Source organism: Hemibagrus wyckioides, linkage group LG15 (assembly GCF_019097595.1).
Source record: "Hemibagrus wyckioides isolate EC202008001 linkage group LG15, SWU_Hwy_1.0, whole genome shotgun sequence".
In the NCBI taxonomy this organism is placed as follows: Eukaryota; Metazoa; Chordata; class Actinopteri; order Siluriformes; family Bagridae; genus Hemibagrus; species Hemibagrus wyckioides.
The window spans coordinates 16200001-16215679 of record NC_080724.1 but is presented as its reverse complement, the minus strand read 5'-3'; the positions used below and the strand labels follow the sequence as shown (position 1 = coordinate 16215679).

General features: G+C 39.1%; 1 protein-coding gene across 1 annotated transcript in view; it reads right to left on the bottom strand.

Annotated features, from left to right (window-relative positions):
- Positions 1-1802: 1802 nt before the first annotated feature.
- The window catches only part of tmem201 (transmembrane protein 201), a 20803-nt gene continuing 6926 nt past the window's right edge, over positions 1803-15679 (bottom strand). Inside the window, exons 4-11 of the mRNA XM_058410032.1 lie at positions 15511-15679; positions 14789-15156; positions 14498-14701; positions 8907-9124; positions 4489-4551; positions 4106-4387; positions 3205-3339; positions 1803-3069 (exon numbers count right to left, since the gene is read on the bottom strand). The exon at positions 15511-15679 is cut by the window's right edge and continues 11 nt beyond it. Of these exons, the coding sequence (XP_058266015.1) occupies positions 2972-3069; positions 3205-3339; positions 4106-4387; positions 4489-4551; positions 8907-9124; positions 14498-14701; positions 14789-15156; positions 15511-15679 (1537 nt within the window). The 3' untranslated portion in view covers positions 1803-2971. The remainder of the gene's footprint in view (positions 3070-3204; positions 3340-4105; positions 4388-4488; positions 4552-8906; positions 9125-14497; positions 14702-14788; positions 15157-15510) is intronic.

Sequence of the window (15679 nt, the reverse complement as noted above, 5' to 3'; positions counted from 1 at the left end):
AGTTTTGGAGATGCTCTGATCCAGTGGTCTAGCCATCACAATTTGGCCCTTGTCAAACTCGCTCAAATCCTTACACTTGCCCATTTTTCCTGCTTCTAACACATCAACTTTGAGGATAAAATGTTCACTTGCTGCCTCATATATCCCACCCACTAACAGGAGCCATGATGAGGAGATCATCAGTGTTATTCACTTCTCCTGTCAGTGCTTATAATGTTATGCCTGATCGGTGAAGATGCACCTTTCTAGGCAATTGTATGGTTAAGAATACCACCACAATGACAAGGAATGGTAGAGTTTAGTACCCTTTTATCTTTGAGTAAGGGTGTATAATATAGTTACAGATACAGTTTAAAATGTGAGACTCCAGTTGATCAGAACTAAATAAAACCCTCATAACTACTCAGTTCATAATCTGAACTTCATATATACAGCTCTGGAAAAAACTAAGAGACCACTGCCCAATCTCCAGATTTGAACCCTATTGAAAACCTCTGGAATGTCATCAAGAGGAAGATGGATGATCACAAACCATCAAGCAAAGCTGAGCTGTTTGTTTTTTTGCAAAAAGAGTGGTATAAAGTTCCCCAACAGCAATGTGAAAAACTGGTGGAGAGCATGGAGCCAAAACACATGCAAACCGGGGTTATTCCACCAAATACTGACTTCTTAATGTTATTTAGCCGAAGCATTAACACAATTTGTTCACAAATTATTTGCATTTTGTTTTGAGTTATTAAAGCTCTGCAAATACTGCATGATCTTGGGTTATTTTGATGTGTTGTCAATTCCTTTAAATCTACACTCTAAATAACAATAGTTATATTTTGAATTTAGGAGAAATATTGTCAGCAGTTCACAAAAAATGAACCAAAACTGTTCATCTCTCCAATACATGCACCTGTAAGAAAAAAAACATAAGAAACTCATTATTTTGCAGTGGTCTCTTAGTTTTTTCCAGAGCTGTAAGTAATCCAGGTGTCCTGACTAAACTGTTCTAGTGTTTGGGATCCTATGGTCTTCTTTTATCTTTAGAGTAATGGCTTTGCAATTTATATAACCAATTTATCCACATGGATTAATTTTTGAGTCAGGGAAAGAATAGACAGATGTAGATCAAGATGACATCTAAACCAAAATGTCATTTCTTTGTCCTTAAATTATTCTTGAACATATACACTGAACAGGCATAACATTATGACCACCTGCCTAATATTGTGTTGGTCCCCCTTTTGCTGCCAAAACAGCCCTGATCCATCATGCACTGTGTATTCTGACACCTTTCTATCAGAACCAGCATTAACTTCTTCAGCATTCTGAGCAACAGTAGCTCATCTGTTGGATCGGATCACACGGGCCAGCCTTTGCTCCCCACGTGCATCAATCTTGGCCGCCCATGACCCTGTTGCCAGTTCACCACTGTTCCTTCCTTAGACCACTTTTGATAGATACTGACCATTGCAGACCGGGAACACCCCACAAGAGCTGCAGTTTTGGAGATGCTCTGATCCATTGGTCTAGCCATCACAATTTGGCCCTTCATCAAACTCGCTCAAATCCTTACTCTTGCCCATTTTTCCTGCTTCTAACACATCAACTTTGAGGACAAAATGTTCACTTGCTGCCTAATATATCCCACCCACTAACAGGTGCCATGATGAGGAGATAATCAGTGTTATTCACTTCACCTCTCACTGCTCATAATGTTATGCCTGATCGGTGTAAATCCCATTCCTCTATCAATGGCATGTAAATTTGAGACTTGAGATTTTAGTCTACAATTATGCTTGTTCATTTATTTATTTAAATAAAAATTACAGACAAAAAAAAAAAAAATCACAAATTGATTAAGAAATAATTGGGACCATTAATATAACAGAACATCACAAACATACTTTTATTACATACATACATTCAAAAAGCATGCAAAAGTAGGCAAATGTCCCATTCATGTAACCAACATAAACTGTAAGCAGGGTTTGTTGGACTACTTTATTAACATACAGTGTATTTATGGTTTTAACATACCCCTGACTAGTCATGTAAAATTCACTATACACATTCACACTGTATAAATGCATACACACCAAATAACTTCAAGTCTTTGTCATGAACTGTGCCCAATGAAGTGATGAATAAAAAGAAAAACCTGCTGCATTTCCATAGGACAAAGTACAGCACTTCTTCATAGTTTGAATCTCAATACAGTGATTAAGTTCTTTCAAATCAAGTCCCTTCGTTAAGACGCCTAATAAACTTAATCTATTGATCTCAACTCAGACTTCCATTGAAACCGGATAAATACACAATGAAATTAAGTGTAAATGTAGTGTAGTTTAATGCCAGGTCCAAAATATCTACACATATAGCTGTGTACACACTTGCTGGTATAGGAGCGTACATAAGTACAGTAAAAGTCACCCAATGTTCAGAACTGTTCCGTGTATTGAACTGGAGATGTTACCAAATTGTTTCAACAGGTATTTACTGAAAATATACGTAGGAGCACGATCATACAGCATTCCACGTAAAGACTCGTATTACTCATAGAAAGAAATGTCGTTATACAGCACAACAGCACCTCATGTAGCCTGCTGAATGCACAGGTAAGATAAACCACAAAGGCTAATTCTCTTTAATTAATCGCAACATGCTGCTTTATTTCAGACATCTTTATGAAAGCATTTTCTAAGAGCAAATATTTAGAAAAGCTCTGTTATGGTCTTGGGCAAGATGGGATGCTCTCTTCTATTTGTGACCAGAACTTAATTGGTACTTGATACCAGTAAGTGTTCTCGAAAACCTGACCTGTTGGTTCACAGAATATGCAAAAGACAAAGCAGCAAAAACGGCTACCAAGTAGCATAAATTCTCTGTAGGTCATTTCAGCCCAAAAAGGTTTGAAAGCACCTAAACTCAGTGTACATCACATTGGGGAGACATTCGTGAACTTGATGTTTGAACTCCATTCTCATCTCCAGTTGTAGTAAAGATAAAACGATATGAAGGTTAAGTTGGCAGTCAAGCTGGTTACCAAAAGACCTGGCCATATGGACCTGCCAAAACAACCTGCAAATAAAAAAAGGAGGATCAGCAAATTTGGATGGAACAAGCATTTGACTCGTTTAATTATCAGTAAAAACAGTAACGGACCAATTATTATGGCGATACCACTAGGATTCGGCTCTAGGACGTGGTTCTTACCTTGCCATTTGGATTTGCTGTCATTTTCATTCCCTGTGGTTGTGTCCACATGGCAGTTGGATGACCCTGAAGAGCTGCTCATTTTGTTCTCCACGTGTTCAAAGACGCTGCCATCTTCGAACAGTGAACCCAAGTCTGAAAGGACAAAATGGCACAACTTTAACATGGAAACAGGGATTTAGCAAGCCACATGCAACAATTTTCCTTCAATACAAGAAAGAGGGCTTCCTAATCAGTGCCTTACGACAGCTACTAACAGGAGAAAGTGAAGGCTAACAATGCACTTTCACTGAGATATGTGAAGCCTGGCAGCGGCATCTTTTCAAACTGCATCATCTCAGTGTAGTATAATACACTTTTATTTTTTTGTATAAAATTGCCATCCACCCTATTCCATATACATAAACCTCACAAATGCACACAATATGCAAATGTCACTGTGATTGATGCCATCCCTCCCACCCAGAGAGCACAACCGATTTGGCTCCCTTGGCTACCAGCCACATATGGCTGTAGCATTATTAATATGTTTTTGTACATTTTTTTAAAACTCAAATCTATTCATACATCACATTGTTTGGATGCAATCTGATCAGAGGCTATAGTGTACCAAACCATACTAAATAAGATCCCATCATACCTGGTAATACTTAATTAGGACATTAGGTTGTGTATGGATTTCAGTCACAGGCTTAACTAACTAACTAAAACTATTAAATTATATTGGGCTGAAAAAATACTGTGTGTATGCAGTACAGAATTTTGATCATATAGCGAAACACAAAAAAATTATTTGAATACTAATTACTTCAAAGAAGTAAACAAATTCTCTGCACTTAGCTCTTAGAATAGTAATAAAAATAATATTTCCTCTAACAACTTAACAACAACGGTTATGTACCATGATTGTGTGAGGGGAAGTGAGGAACATCAGGCATGAAAGCTCTACTATTGAAGTAGTTCGGTTCTGACAAGCATGGCGGTGGAGGTGAAATACTCCTGGATTCCAGAGGAGAGGAGAAAAGCTGAAGCTTCTGCCCGCCGATGTTGAGTCGCGCTGGGCTGATAAGTGGTCTCCGCTGCCTGGCTGAGCTGGAGGAGGATGTGACTGAACCTGCCACGGATGGTGTGGGGGAGGGAGCAGGGGACGAGGGCCGACTTCCTGACTTCAGAGAGAAATAATCTAAACAAGAGCAAAAATTTAAAATTAATTCCAAATTATAGTACCAAATTTGTCCAGGACCAAAAACCATGCAATACTCATAACTCATCACTTGCAGCTACCTGAAGGTGGGGAATCTTTGCACTGTGATGATGGCCTGCTTCCACTGAACAGGAAACCAGAATCTACAGCCAAAGTAAACAAAACAGAAACCAAATAAAATCAACACAATTTTCCATAGATATTGATCATGATACGCTTCCATGCTTCAGTTGGTTAGAGAAACAGTAGCATGACTGAACATCATGCTCATTTTTTTCCTAGCATGACATCAGTGCAAGTTATTGTTTTATTAGAGGCTGGAAAGACCTGGAACAAAATACGCAAGATAAACACAGTCCAAGTACGAGCTGGTGTGCTAATGGAGGAATACAGCTCTTCAATGGGTCACCAAAACAGCAATAAAGCTGTGAAACCAATCCTCCTTCCACACCTAGAGACATACAAATCAACACCAGAGCATGAACTCTGTCAGCATGAAGAGTAGCGAAGCAGAACTGTCTGAATACCTCCAGAACTCCATATAGAAATAGTTCAGCTAAATGTTTGGACTATTCGCTTTAATAAAAGAAACAGTTGGTGCTATCCCAAACCTATATTTCATACCAACTCCTCCCAGATTCCTCCGTCGTGAGTGCTCATTCCAGAAATATCTACCTCCAACTCACAAGGGTGCCAGCAGAACCTACACTACATCAGCCAAACAAACGCCTAGCAACATGGCTGGAGACAGACTGGGGAGAGGCAGATGATAATGATGACAGAGATGAATAAAAAAAAAAAGCTTAATAAAGGGTTAAATCACATTGCCAGTCTGAATTGAGCAGTGCAATTCAGAAACCGTCTTGCAGCGTGTGGCAGGAAGTTACACTTCGGGCCAAACTTGTGTTTATATCAGGTAGCTCATAAATATATACCTTTACACTTCAAAAGGTGTAACAAGTACAATTTGGGCATGCTGACACTTCCTCCAGTACTATTTTAATAATATTGGGTTTTAACATTTCAGCAATTCGTCCCTGTATTCCGTATCCCAGCATGTCCTGTACACACTTTACTACAGTGAGCTTAGGTTAACCGACTGCATTTATCGTAGATTTTTTATTTATCATCTACGATTACACTCCAGATAGTTTCGGGTTCACTTATTTGACTGGTTGAGCTGCATTCCCAAAGTGCTAATATTTCTTATAATCGCATTATACCCATTAGTGTGAAACTGTTACTCCAATGACATAATTGTCGGACATCTTAAGAGAGAACAGGACATTTGGCAGTATTGTGGCAGTTACGTTTTAGTCATTTCTTATTTAGACACCTGTTGTATAAAATAAACGCAGGAGCATGCATGCAAATGTATTGAATATCATCAGGACTGTGATGAGCTACAGCACTCACCATGCAGGCTTTTTACCCCACAGCCATGCTGATATTCAGTAAAAACTGCACTCTTGCACATGCGATATTGCTTAATTAAAAAGATATTACGATCTAATTAAGAGACAACTGAGACTCTTAATAGAGCTGACTCGACTCTACATACAAAAAAAAGCACAGATTCTGACATCATGTTCTTTATATCTCTATTATTTGATAGATATGTGTACAATTTAACACTTTCTATATGTATTTTTTGTTTTCATTGATTGATGGTCATTCTTCTTTTAAATAAGGTTTTATGTCAATTTCGAACAAGTACCCCCAAAATGAAAAATCTCCCGATCCACCCCAAGTAAAAAATTCTACTACTGCCTATAAGGACCGTATCAAACGCGTCCTGTACAATCATGGATTAAATCTCCGTGATCCAAAGTGGCAGACACAAGCTACTGTTCCAACACACCTGCTTGGCCTGTCTCTGATTACAGGAGACTTCACCACACTCTCATCAGAGGATCCCAACATGAAACAAACCGTACTCTGTCCACTAAGGCATAACAGTCATTTCAATACCACTCCCAAACATTAACCCTATTCCTGGATTGGAATAGCTTCGAAAAATCTGCAGTGGGCTGCACTGCTTTCTAGCTCATGAGAAGGCACGGTTATATGCAATTGGCCAGAAAGTCTTCAAACAGTGCAAGATGAGGAAACAAGTTTCTGTTCAACAACATGCAACAACAGATAAAGTGACTTCCTGTAACCTGACACCTGTTACTGATGGGAAAATCCCATATTGTTAAAGGTAACCATTTATAAGACAAGCTTACTTCTAAACCTAGACGCCTTGGCAGATGGCAAAATTCCTGTATGAGGTGCGGCCACACCTGAAGTGACGAGTGAAGTTCCCCCGTTCTGTTCAAACAGGCACTGACCCGTATCCTTCCCATCAGCCCTTTGCAGGTTCTGCATGACAGCACATTCACAGATATCTTTCACAGTTTGGCCCAGAGCCTGAGGCCCGTATACACACAGGACACATGACCTTACTTCGAATGAAGAACAAGAAATTCAGTCTCACTTGCACAACATATACTACTTTATGTCTGTGAAGATCCTCAGTCATCCAGGTGCGGTTATCTGGAAGTTGAGTCATGTCACCTGGACTTCTCTCTCGTTAGATCGTAACGTTGCACTACTCATCCGAGCGGGTTCTACAGTGTGAAGTAGTTGGCAGGATTCCACAAATTTAGGTCTAAGGCACAACCTGCCTCCAATTTTTCATGCTGCTCTTTCATCCATCCCCAAGATGATCAAGACCTCTTTACAGGTCCACCAGGTAAGTCAGGATCCACTCTCACATTCGCTGATCGTTACCCCTAATACTTCAATACACTCTCTCCTTACTCTTAGCGAGAGAGAGAGGGAGGGAGATAGATAGATAGATAGATAGATAGATAGATAGATAGATAGATAGATAGATAGATAGATAGATAGATAGATAGATAGATAGATAGATAGATAGATCTAGGGAGAGAGTGTATTGATGTATTAGGGGTAACGATCAGCGAATGAGAGAGTGGATCCTGACTTACTCTTGGGTTGTTACATCATAACGCCTCCCTCAACTCTTACTTTCTCCTTGTTCCTTTAACAAGGCTATCCAGGGAAGGGAGGATCCTTGACCCTGGAGGATACAAATTTGTGGAATCCTGCCAACTTCCCTCAGATTAAAGAGTAGTGAAACGTTTTGAGTCCAGTTGACATGACTCAACTTCCAGATATGCTTTATGTTTATTTCTGAACAGGAATGAGAAGAATAAGCATGAATGTCACATTCTTTTTATCGGTTGAATAAAATGCCCTTAGATGCCCTTATCCAGAGCGACCACCTTACAATTTATCTCATTTTGTACAACTGAGCAATTGAGGAATAAGGGCCTTGCTCAGGGGCCCAGCAGTGGCAGCTCAGTGGATCTGAGAATTACAACTCACAACAACAACTCCAATCAGTAGTCCAACACCTTACCCGCTTAGCAGCGCACAGTCTGACAAACGACATAAAAAATAGCATCTGTGATCTATGCATTTTCTCCGGTCAACATGAGTGAACATGGCTCACAGTGGCCACCAACACATGCTACTGACACAGGATTCATCCCAAACCACATGGCATTATAAACAGTATACCACTATATTCAGAAAGTGCTTTGTGTTCATACAGTGTTTAGTACGCTAGAATGAGATTCAGGGTCTCTCTCTCACACACACACACACACACACAGGTCAACAAACAAATATTGCTGAACACTGGGCCTCTGTTTATCCGTGGTGTAACAATATATCGTAACACAATACAAACATGACTATGGGGTGATTGCGAGAATGCACAATTGGCGGAAATCAGCTTTCTATCAATTATGCATCTAGACGTTCCAACTTAAACAGAGCATGATGATCAAATGATCACATTATTTTGTTTAGAGACTGCAAGATTACCTGGAATCACCATAATCATGTGCCTCTGCAGTCTACAGTGCCCCGAGATTGAAGCTGTGCATATCTGACATTTTAGCCGACTTCAAGCACCGCTACTGTTGAGCTCATTATGTTTCAACTGATCATCTTCAAATGAACAAATCAGAGACTTTGTTTATATAATTAAAATTTTTAGGGCAAATATATTGATGATACAAACCTGTGGTACATTTTGTTTACAACATTAAACTTCCGTTTGCAGGATTTTTTCATTTATTTAGTTTTATACAGACAAAAACCCTACACATTGTTTTACCTCGCTTACAAGTAAAAAAATAAAAAGTAGTTTTTTCAGTTATAATTTTTCCTTCAATCAATTTTAGTACAAAAATATTCTGAGAATCAAACTGAACTGTTACACACCTACAGTTAATGAATATTAATGAACAGTGGGCGGAGTCAAATCAGACTTACACAACTTATTACATACACGAATTAAAAACTATTTAAGAATAAAATTGCATTTGATTAATAATTCACTCAGGAATAATACCTAAATGCCTGAAATTAAGATATAGATCTGTAGAGAGAAAGAGAGCACACAAGCAGAAGACAGTCTGACCTTGCCTGGCGAGGGATGGCATGGTGCCCAATGAGAGGGCTCTGTTGAGACGACCTGGCAGCGAGGAGGGCGATGCTCTACGGGTTTTCTGGCTTTGTTGGTGAGCGAGGAGTTGTGCCAGGTTGGGAGGAGGAGTGGGGATGAAAGCAGAAGACGATCCAGACACCACCGGGGACTGACCACTGCAGTACATCCCAAAAGAACTGCCAGACAGATACCTGAAACAAACGAGCAGATGAGTACTGACCCCGTCTGTCACACGGCTTCATCTCTGCAACTCCTGTCTGTGATAAAAAAAGCTATACTTTAAGCAACAAATGGAATATGTATGTAAGGCATGTGAAAACAGACAATGTTTCACATCACTGGTTCAAGACATTATAAATCAAAAATACCGAAAAGTCATCTGGTTAAAAAGAGTGACATGATTAGGGTTCATCTTTATGCCAATTCCTCTTTTAGATGTTCACAAGCTTCACGATGATCGACTCTCGGTCTGAAAATAACGGTCTTCAAAATGGACTTCTTGGTAGGCTGCTTTCATTAAAAAAAAAAAAAAAAAAAAAAGTGTCCAGGAGAAAATGCAGAAAATACACACTTCGCATTTTACAGCGCTTTATTTCAAAACAGCAATAAAACATACAGGAGCAGGGTTTAAGCAAAAAAAAAAAAAGGAAAGAAAGAAAGAACAAATATATTTTATTCAGACATGCTTTTAACACAAAAAGCTCGAAACATGTTCACACAGTATAATAGTAACAAAAAAAATAATAATAAAACACACGTTCATTTTGGGCATTCGTTTCCTCATGACTGTTCACAATCATTTCTTCACATTACATGAAAACCTCTTAAACGTTTATGTCTCAGTGACGAACTGAATTTTCACATCTTTTTAGCTTATGTGCACTGAAGAATTATTTTTTAAAAATTCATAAATTGATAATACTGGGCTGTGGGATGGTGTGACAATGAGTACACGTGCAAAATAAAAACAAATATGGAGGAGGAGGAAATAAAAAAAAATCAGCCAATGTGTATACACAAGGTATAAAGGGGTCTGTCGATATTTAAAATGAATTTTGAGTAAATAAAATAGCGCCTCCACAACAACTGAACCTCTCAATAAACCATAAAAGGCTTTAGATTACAGTCTGAACAAACTAAATATATATATCATATACTGTTAACTCATCCACTAATGATCTAAATCTCCATGGTCATATTATTTGTGTCTATTTAAACACACTCATTGTCATTACAGTAAAGTCTCAGTTAAATGTAATATAATCACATATTCAATATATTTATTTGGTTAATCACTCACAATATACTGATTATGGATAAAAGTTAACAACCATAACTAAACGTAAGTGCAAGAATACAAACACACCATAACTGCAAACTTCTCTGACACAATATGGACCTAAATCACATTACTTGGTAGCAGAAGAGTAGAAACATCACACTCACTCACTTGCTATATTGGTAAAAGGCTTAAAACAAGCTGAATTAAACATTTTGCTGTATTTCAAGTTTAATAAAGAGATAATGGAACCGTTCAGTGTGTAGAATATGAATTAGTGTCTTTACAGGTCTCACTAACAATAATATCAGAACCTCAAGATCTCAGAATCCGCTAAATATACATAAGTGTAACATAGCAGTTATACACTGAATACAATAAGCAATACTTTCAGCAACACTTTTCTCACAAGGGCTGAATGAACCTGAACATTATCAGGTTATAAGCTGAGAGAGAGATCTCTGAAAGAGAACAGATTTCACAAATAATACCTACATTATATTCTTAATCACAGTTAAAAAAAAAAAAAAAAAAGAATTAAATGATCCAATCGTCATTTCTCAGGTATAAATCTCATACATAGTGTTCACATGAAATAAAAACAGGATCATCATCCCGCTCACGAACAGGAGGGTTCAGGTCGGAAATCTTATACGGATGGTATAACAACGTAGGCTAAACACGATCACAGTTTCATGGTATTAATCAGCATTAAAATGGTTTATTACTATTCTTTGCATGAAAGACTCTTTAAGCCTGTTTACACATGGCATTAATATGCACCCTGTGTGATCTGATTGTTAATGGAAAGCGGCAAGTACAGGTGTGAACAAAAGAGGTCCGAAGTGTTTTAGAGACGCATCGTGACCCAACTACCTTCAGAAGTGGTCTGGGAGACATGACGCCAAATCCTTTGTAGTGTGAATGCAAAAAGCACCAGATTATATATAATCATAGGAAGAAAGTTCTCCACTGCTAAGCCACCAATCTGTACCTTCTAGTATCCACTCCTAGTAATGTATAGGGGTTTTTGCGGTTATAACAAAAGATTAGCTGACCATTTGTTGAGAAAGAGTCCGCACAGGTACATGAGACGTGACATTTCTGCCTGAAGACAAACGCAGTGAATCTTTATTTATTTTTTTTTTGAAAATGACATTTCCCAAAACCTTTTACACTGTCAGTATTTATCAGGTTATAATCTGAGAGAGATCATGGCTATGATGAAAAGGGTGGCACTGAGTCACATCTAACTACATGCTGTGTATATTTCTGGTCAGCAATGCAATATTCTTCTAAAATTTGATAAACATGATCTAAGGTTGCGTTATTCACGAAATACAAAAGGAGTGAATTACACAGCCAAATGGTTTTCAGAGCAGTCTGCATCCCCTGTACTGAGAAAAAGAGAGGGTACTGTAGCATGATTTGGCAAGAGGACAGAAGGAGGGGATGTGCAGTTTTTTGGGTCACAGCTGGACACACAAAAACACAATATCTGCTAGAGTAATTGGGGGGGGCATTTTGAAGATGTCAGCAGTAAAGTAACTGATCGTCCAGCATCCATGACCAACTGTGAAACCATGACACCGTTACAAACCTAGGCACGTTAACAGTAGATGAAGATCTTCACACAATGTAGAAAGACAGAAATGTTTACATATATCGTTTGCTTCATACCACCAATATTAATATTTTACTTATTACATAAATGGTTACAGGAATATGTGACAAATACAGAGATATGAGACGCAACCTACAGCAATTCTACATTTACTCTTAAATAAAATCTCTAATACGTTAAAAAAAACGCTGTTACATTATTATGGCTTTCTTTAAAGCTATGTCAGCTGTATTCCCCCCAAACATACAATTATTATAAATTATTTATTTCAAATACCCTGACATTGCTTCCTCTAATATTCATCCACTAACAGCAGTGCCTTAATCAAGTCAAGTCAAGAGAGAAGACGGAGAATATCGAGTGGATGTTAAGAAGTTAGACGGTGGTGAAATGAAGACATGAACATCTTTACAGAGAAAATCAACTGAATATAGAGAGGGAAGAAAATCCTAGCAGAGTAAGAAAGGGAAAAAGAAAAAGAAAAATTACCACAAGAACACTTGTATACAGTAAGGGACGTGACGCGTTTTGTTTTCCTTCAAAGGTGTGCCAAGAAACAGTAAGAAAACACTGAAGTAAATGCATGACATCATAATGGACGACTTACGGACACACCTACTTGGATTTTAATAGGCTCACAAGTCTGGGGCTTGTAAATTTACAGATCATCTATATGAAACTGGAGCATGTTTCACATCCCAGTTCCTTTCCCCTTTAGTGAACTGGCTCACCTGCCTGGAATTTTATTCACGTTCGGTATGATGAGGCGTCTCTGGTATCTCTGTAGCATGGGGTCAGAAATCATGAAATCTTTGGCTAAAATCTACAACTAAAGCATAACTGTATTTATAAAATGATAAATTACACCAAATCATTTCCTCCAAAGCAGCTGATGTGCGAGGAGCATTAAACTCTTTCTTTTTTGCTCAGGAGTTAAGGACTGCGATTGACATCGGGGCTTCGACAGTCCTGGGATTTAAAAGCAAATGTTTCCGGTGCACGTTGGAATATTTGATTCGTGAATTGAAAAGAAAGCTAACGAAGCAACAAGATTTTCTATTTCTCATCAAATACATGAAAATTCAACTCGTATTTAAATAACAAAAAAAAAGACAGACATGCAGTCCTTTTGTATCAAAGTCAAAACCACACTATAGTTGGACGTCACTAGTTCAAACACACACACACACACACAGACAGCTGAGATGTCCATCAAACGTCAGGGAGGCTGTCTGGGATGTTTTGCCACTTCCTTGGTTACAGCAAAGCCACTAACTCTAACTGTTTAGCTTTTATTTGGTCCTCATTACCTCAGCTTTCCAAAAGTTTGGGACCAGATTTGTTTTCAGGTCACCTTACACAGGAAAACCCTCGTCATCACGAAGTATTTTTGAATAATAAACATACATGATGTGGTATCAACTAAAACAGAGACTCAAGTAAAAGTCAGCTAGTGTTTTGAAACTAAATGACCAGCATCTTGAATATAGCTTTTTCTTCAAGAAACACACTCAAATGAACGCATGCTCTGATTAGTAATGTTTAGTGAAAAGTCTGTATTAGTAGTTTTTAATAAATATCAGCTTTGACTGAAATCATCACTGGCATTGTTGTAGTGACAGTGACAAAAATACACCGATCAGGCATAATATTATGACCACTGAGAGGTGAAATGAATAACACTGATTATCTCCTCATCATGGCACCTATTAGTGGGTGGGATATATTAGGTAGCAAGTGAACATTTTGTCCTCAAAGTTGATGTGTTAGAGGCAGGAAAAATGGGCAAGAGTAAGGTTTGACCAGAGCAGTGGTCAGTATCTATCAAAAGTGGTCCAAGGAAGTGACAGTGGTGAACCGGTGACAGGGTCAAAATTGATGCACGTGGGGAGCGAAGGCTGGCCCGTGTGATCCGATCCAACAGACGAGCTACTGTTGCTCAAATTGCTGAAGGAGTTAATGCTGGTTCTGATAGAAAGGTGTCAGAATACACAGTGCAGGACGGGTCAGGGCTGTTTTGGCAGCAAAAAGGGGACCAACACAATATTAGGTCATAATGTTATGCCTGATCAGTGTAAATATGTTTATATAGTGATTAAACCTTGGCATAGAATAAATCCTTTATAAAAAAATATCACATAAAAGAGATTAAATAATTATAAATAAGTAATATATGTGTAGCAAAGGATTTAGCTCAGGAAGCAAACTACTGAAGTAAAGATAGAAAGATCCTGCTAAACAGGAAAGGCAGAGAGGTGTCATTTTAGCAGACTTCCAGGATGTAGAATAAAAATGGCCAGTGTAATAGTAATAATAATAATAATAATCTGGAAAATATGGTCAATTCTGTCACAAAATCTCTACGACTAAGGTTGAGGTCATTCTAACACCCACCGCATTTAAAACCCCTGACAGCGTCACCAGGTTAGGCTTCTGGTTGAACCTTTACTCACCAACGTTTTCCTAAATCTACAAGAAGCAAAATGGAGACAGCCACAAGACGGTACTGATGGTTGCAAACATATAGCAGGTTTACATCCATGGAGAGGAAAAGATGATGATTGCAAATGCGGTACTCCAAACAGAAGAAGTCCTACACTGCAACCTGCATAACTATTCCTTCTAAATGGCTTAGTGAAGTGTCACTGTTCGGATTCTGACCTGCGGCCTCTGGATCTTCTCTGACTCGTGGGCTTGCGCGTGGCCACGGCGGCGGCGAATCCGACCAAGCAACACAAGGAGGTGGCGCCAAGCTTGATTGCGTCCAGCCAATCGGGGATGTCCGTCTTCAGGAAGAACTCCACAGAGTACAGGCATAACACCAGGAGCCAGAGGAAAGAAGCGAAGGCGTCAATTCTCCTTAATCTTCGGCAGAAAAGAAAAGAGGAAATAAATACAGACACAGCATGATAAACTGTAATGTGAAAAAAAAACAACAAAAGTGTATTTCACCTGAAAGGCCCTGCCATTAGGACACCGGTGATGCAAGTCAGAAGGCCGACAGAAGCGACAGCCATCTGATGGTTGCTTCCAGACTCCCAGATCAGCTTAGCGTTCTCTACTGCCTCCTCTGGAAGAAGGCCCACCAGATCGCTCCACATCTGCCCGCCCCTGCTGCTGTCATTGACCTTTGCGTCTGTGTCATTTTGGAGAGCGTGTTTGAGGGGTGCGACACCACCCTTCGGGATGTGAGAGCCGTCGGAGGGGGAGGATACGTCTCCAGATCCGTACACGGCCAAGGAGACCAGGAAAGCACAAGCGAGGAAAGCCAGGGCTCGTAGCATTACGAGCCAAGCGGGAGTGGAGACGGTGTAGGAGCTCTGTAGCAAACAGACAAGGAGTTATATGAGGTGATATGAGACTAAACAGGCATAATCTTTGCACATCACATACACTCAGTTACTGGATAATATGGTAACCAGGAACTATGACTATTTTAATAGGACAAATTAGAAATTAATCATAGATCATTTAGTCACATAAAACACCATTCACTTAGCTGTTCATTACATACGGACAATATTAAATCACTATAAAAACAATGAAAGGCCACAGACAGGAGAGTTAGGGGAAGATGCTATGTTATTTGCTTGCTTAAGAATAAATAATAAGCTTATATATATGATGTTAAAGTAGCTACACTGAACCCAGCACATGCTGACCAATCCACTGACCGTGATGAAGGCTTTGTCTGCGTCTCGGCTGCGTCTGAGCTGGTGGTTAAGGAGCAGAGCCCTCAGCTGCCGGTTCTGGTGCTTGATGTAGTACTCCACTGCAGTCTGACACGGCCTGCACAATTTGTACGTCTGCTCAAGATGATGCTTGTACACCTCAATCTCTTCA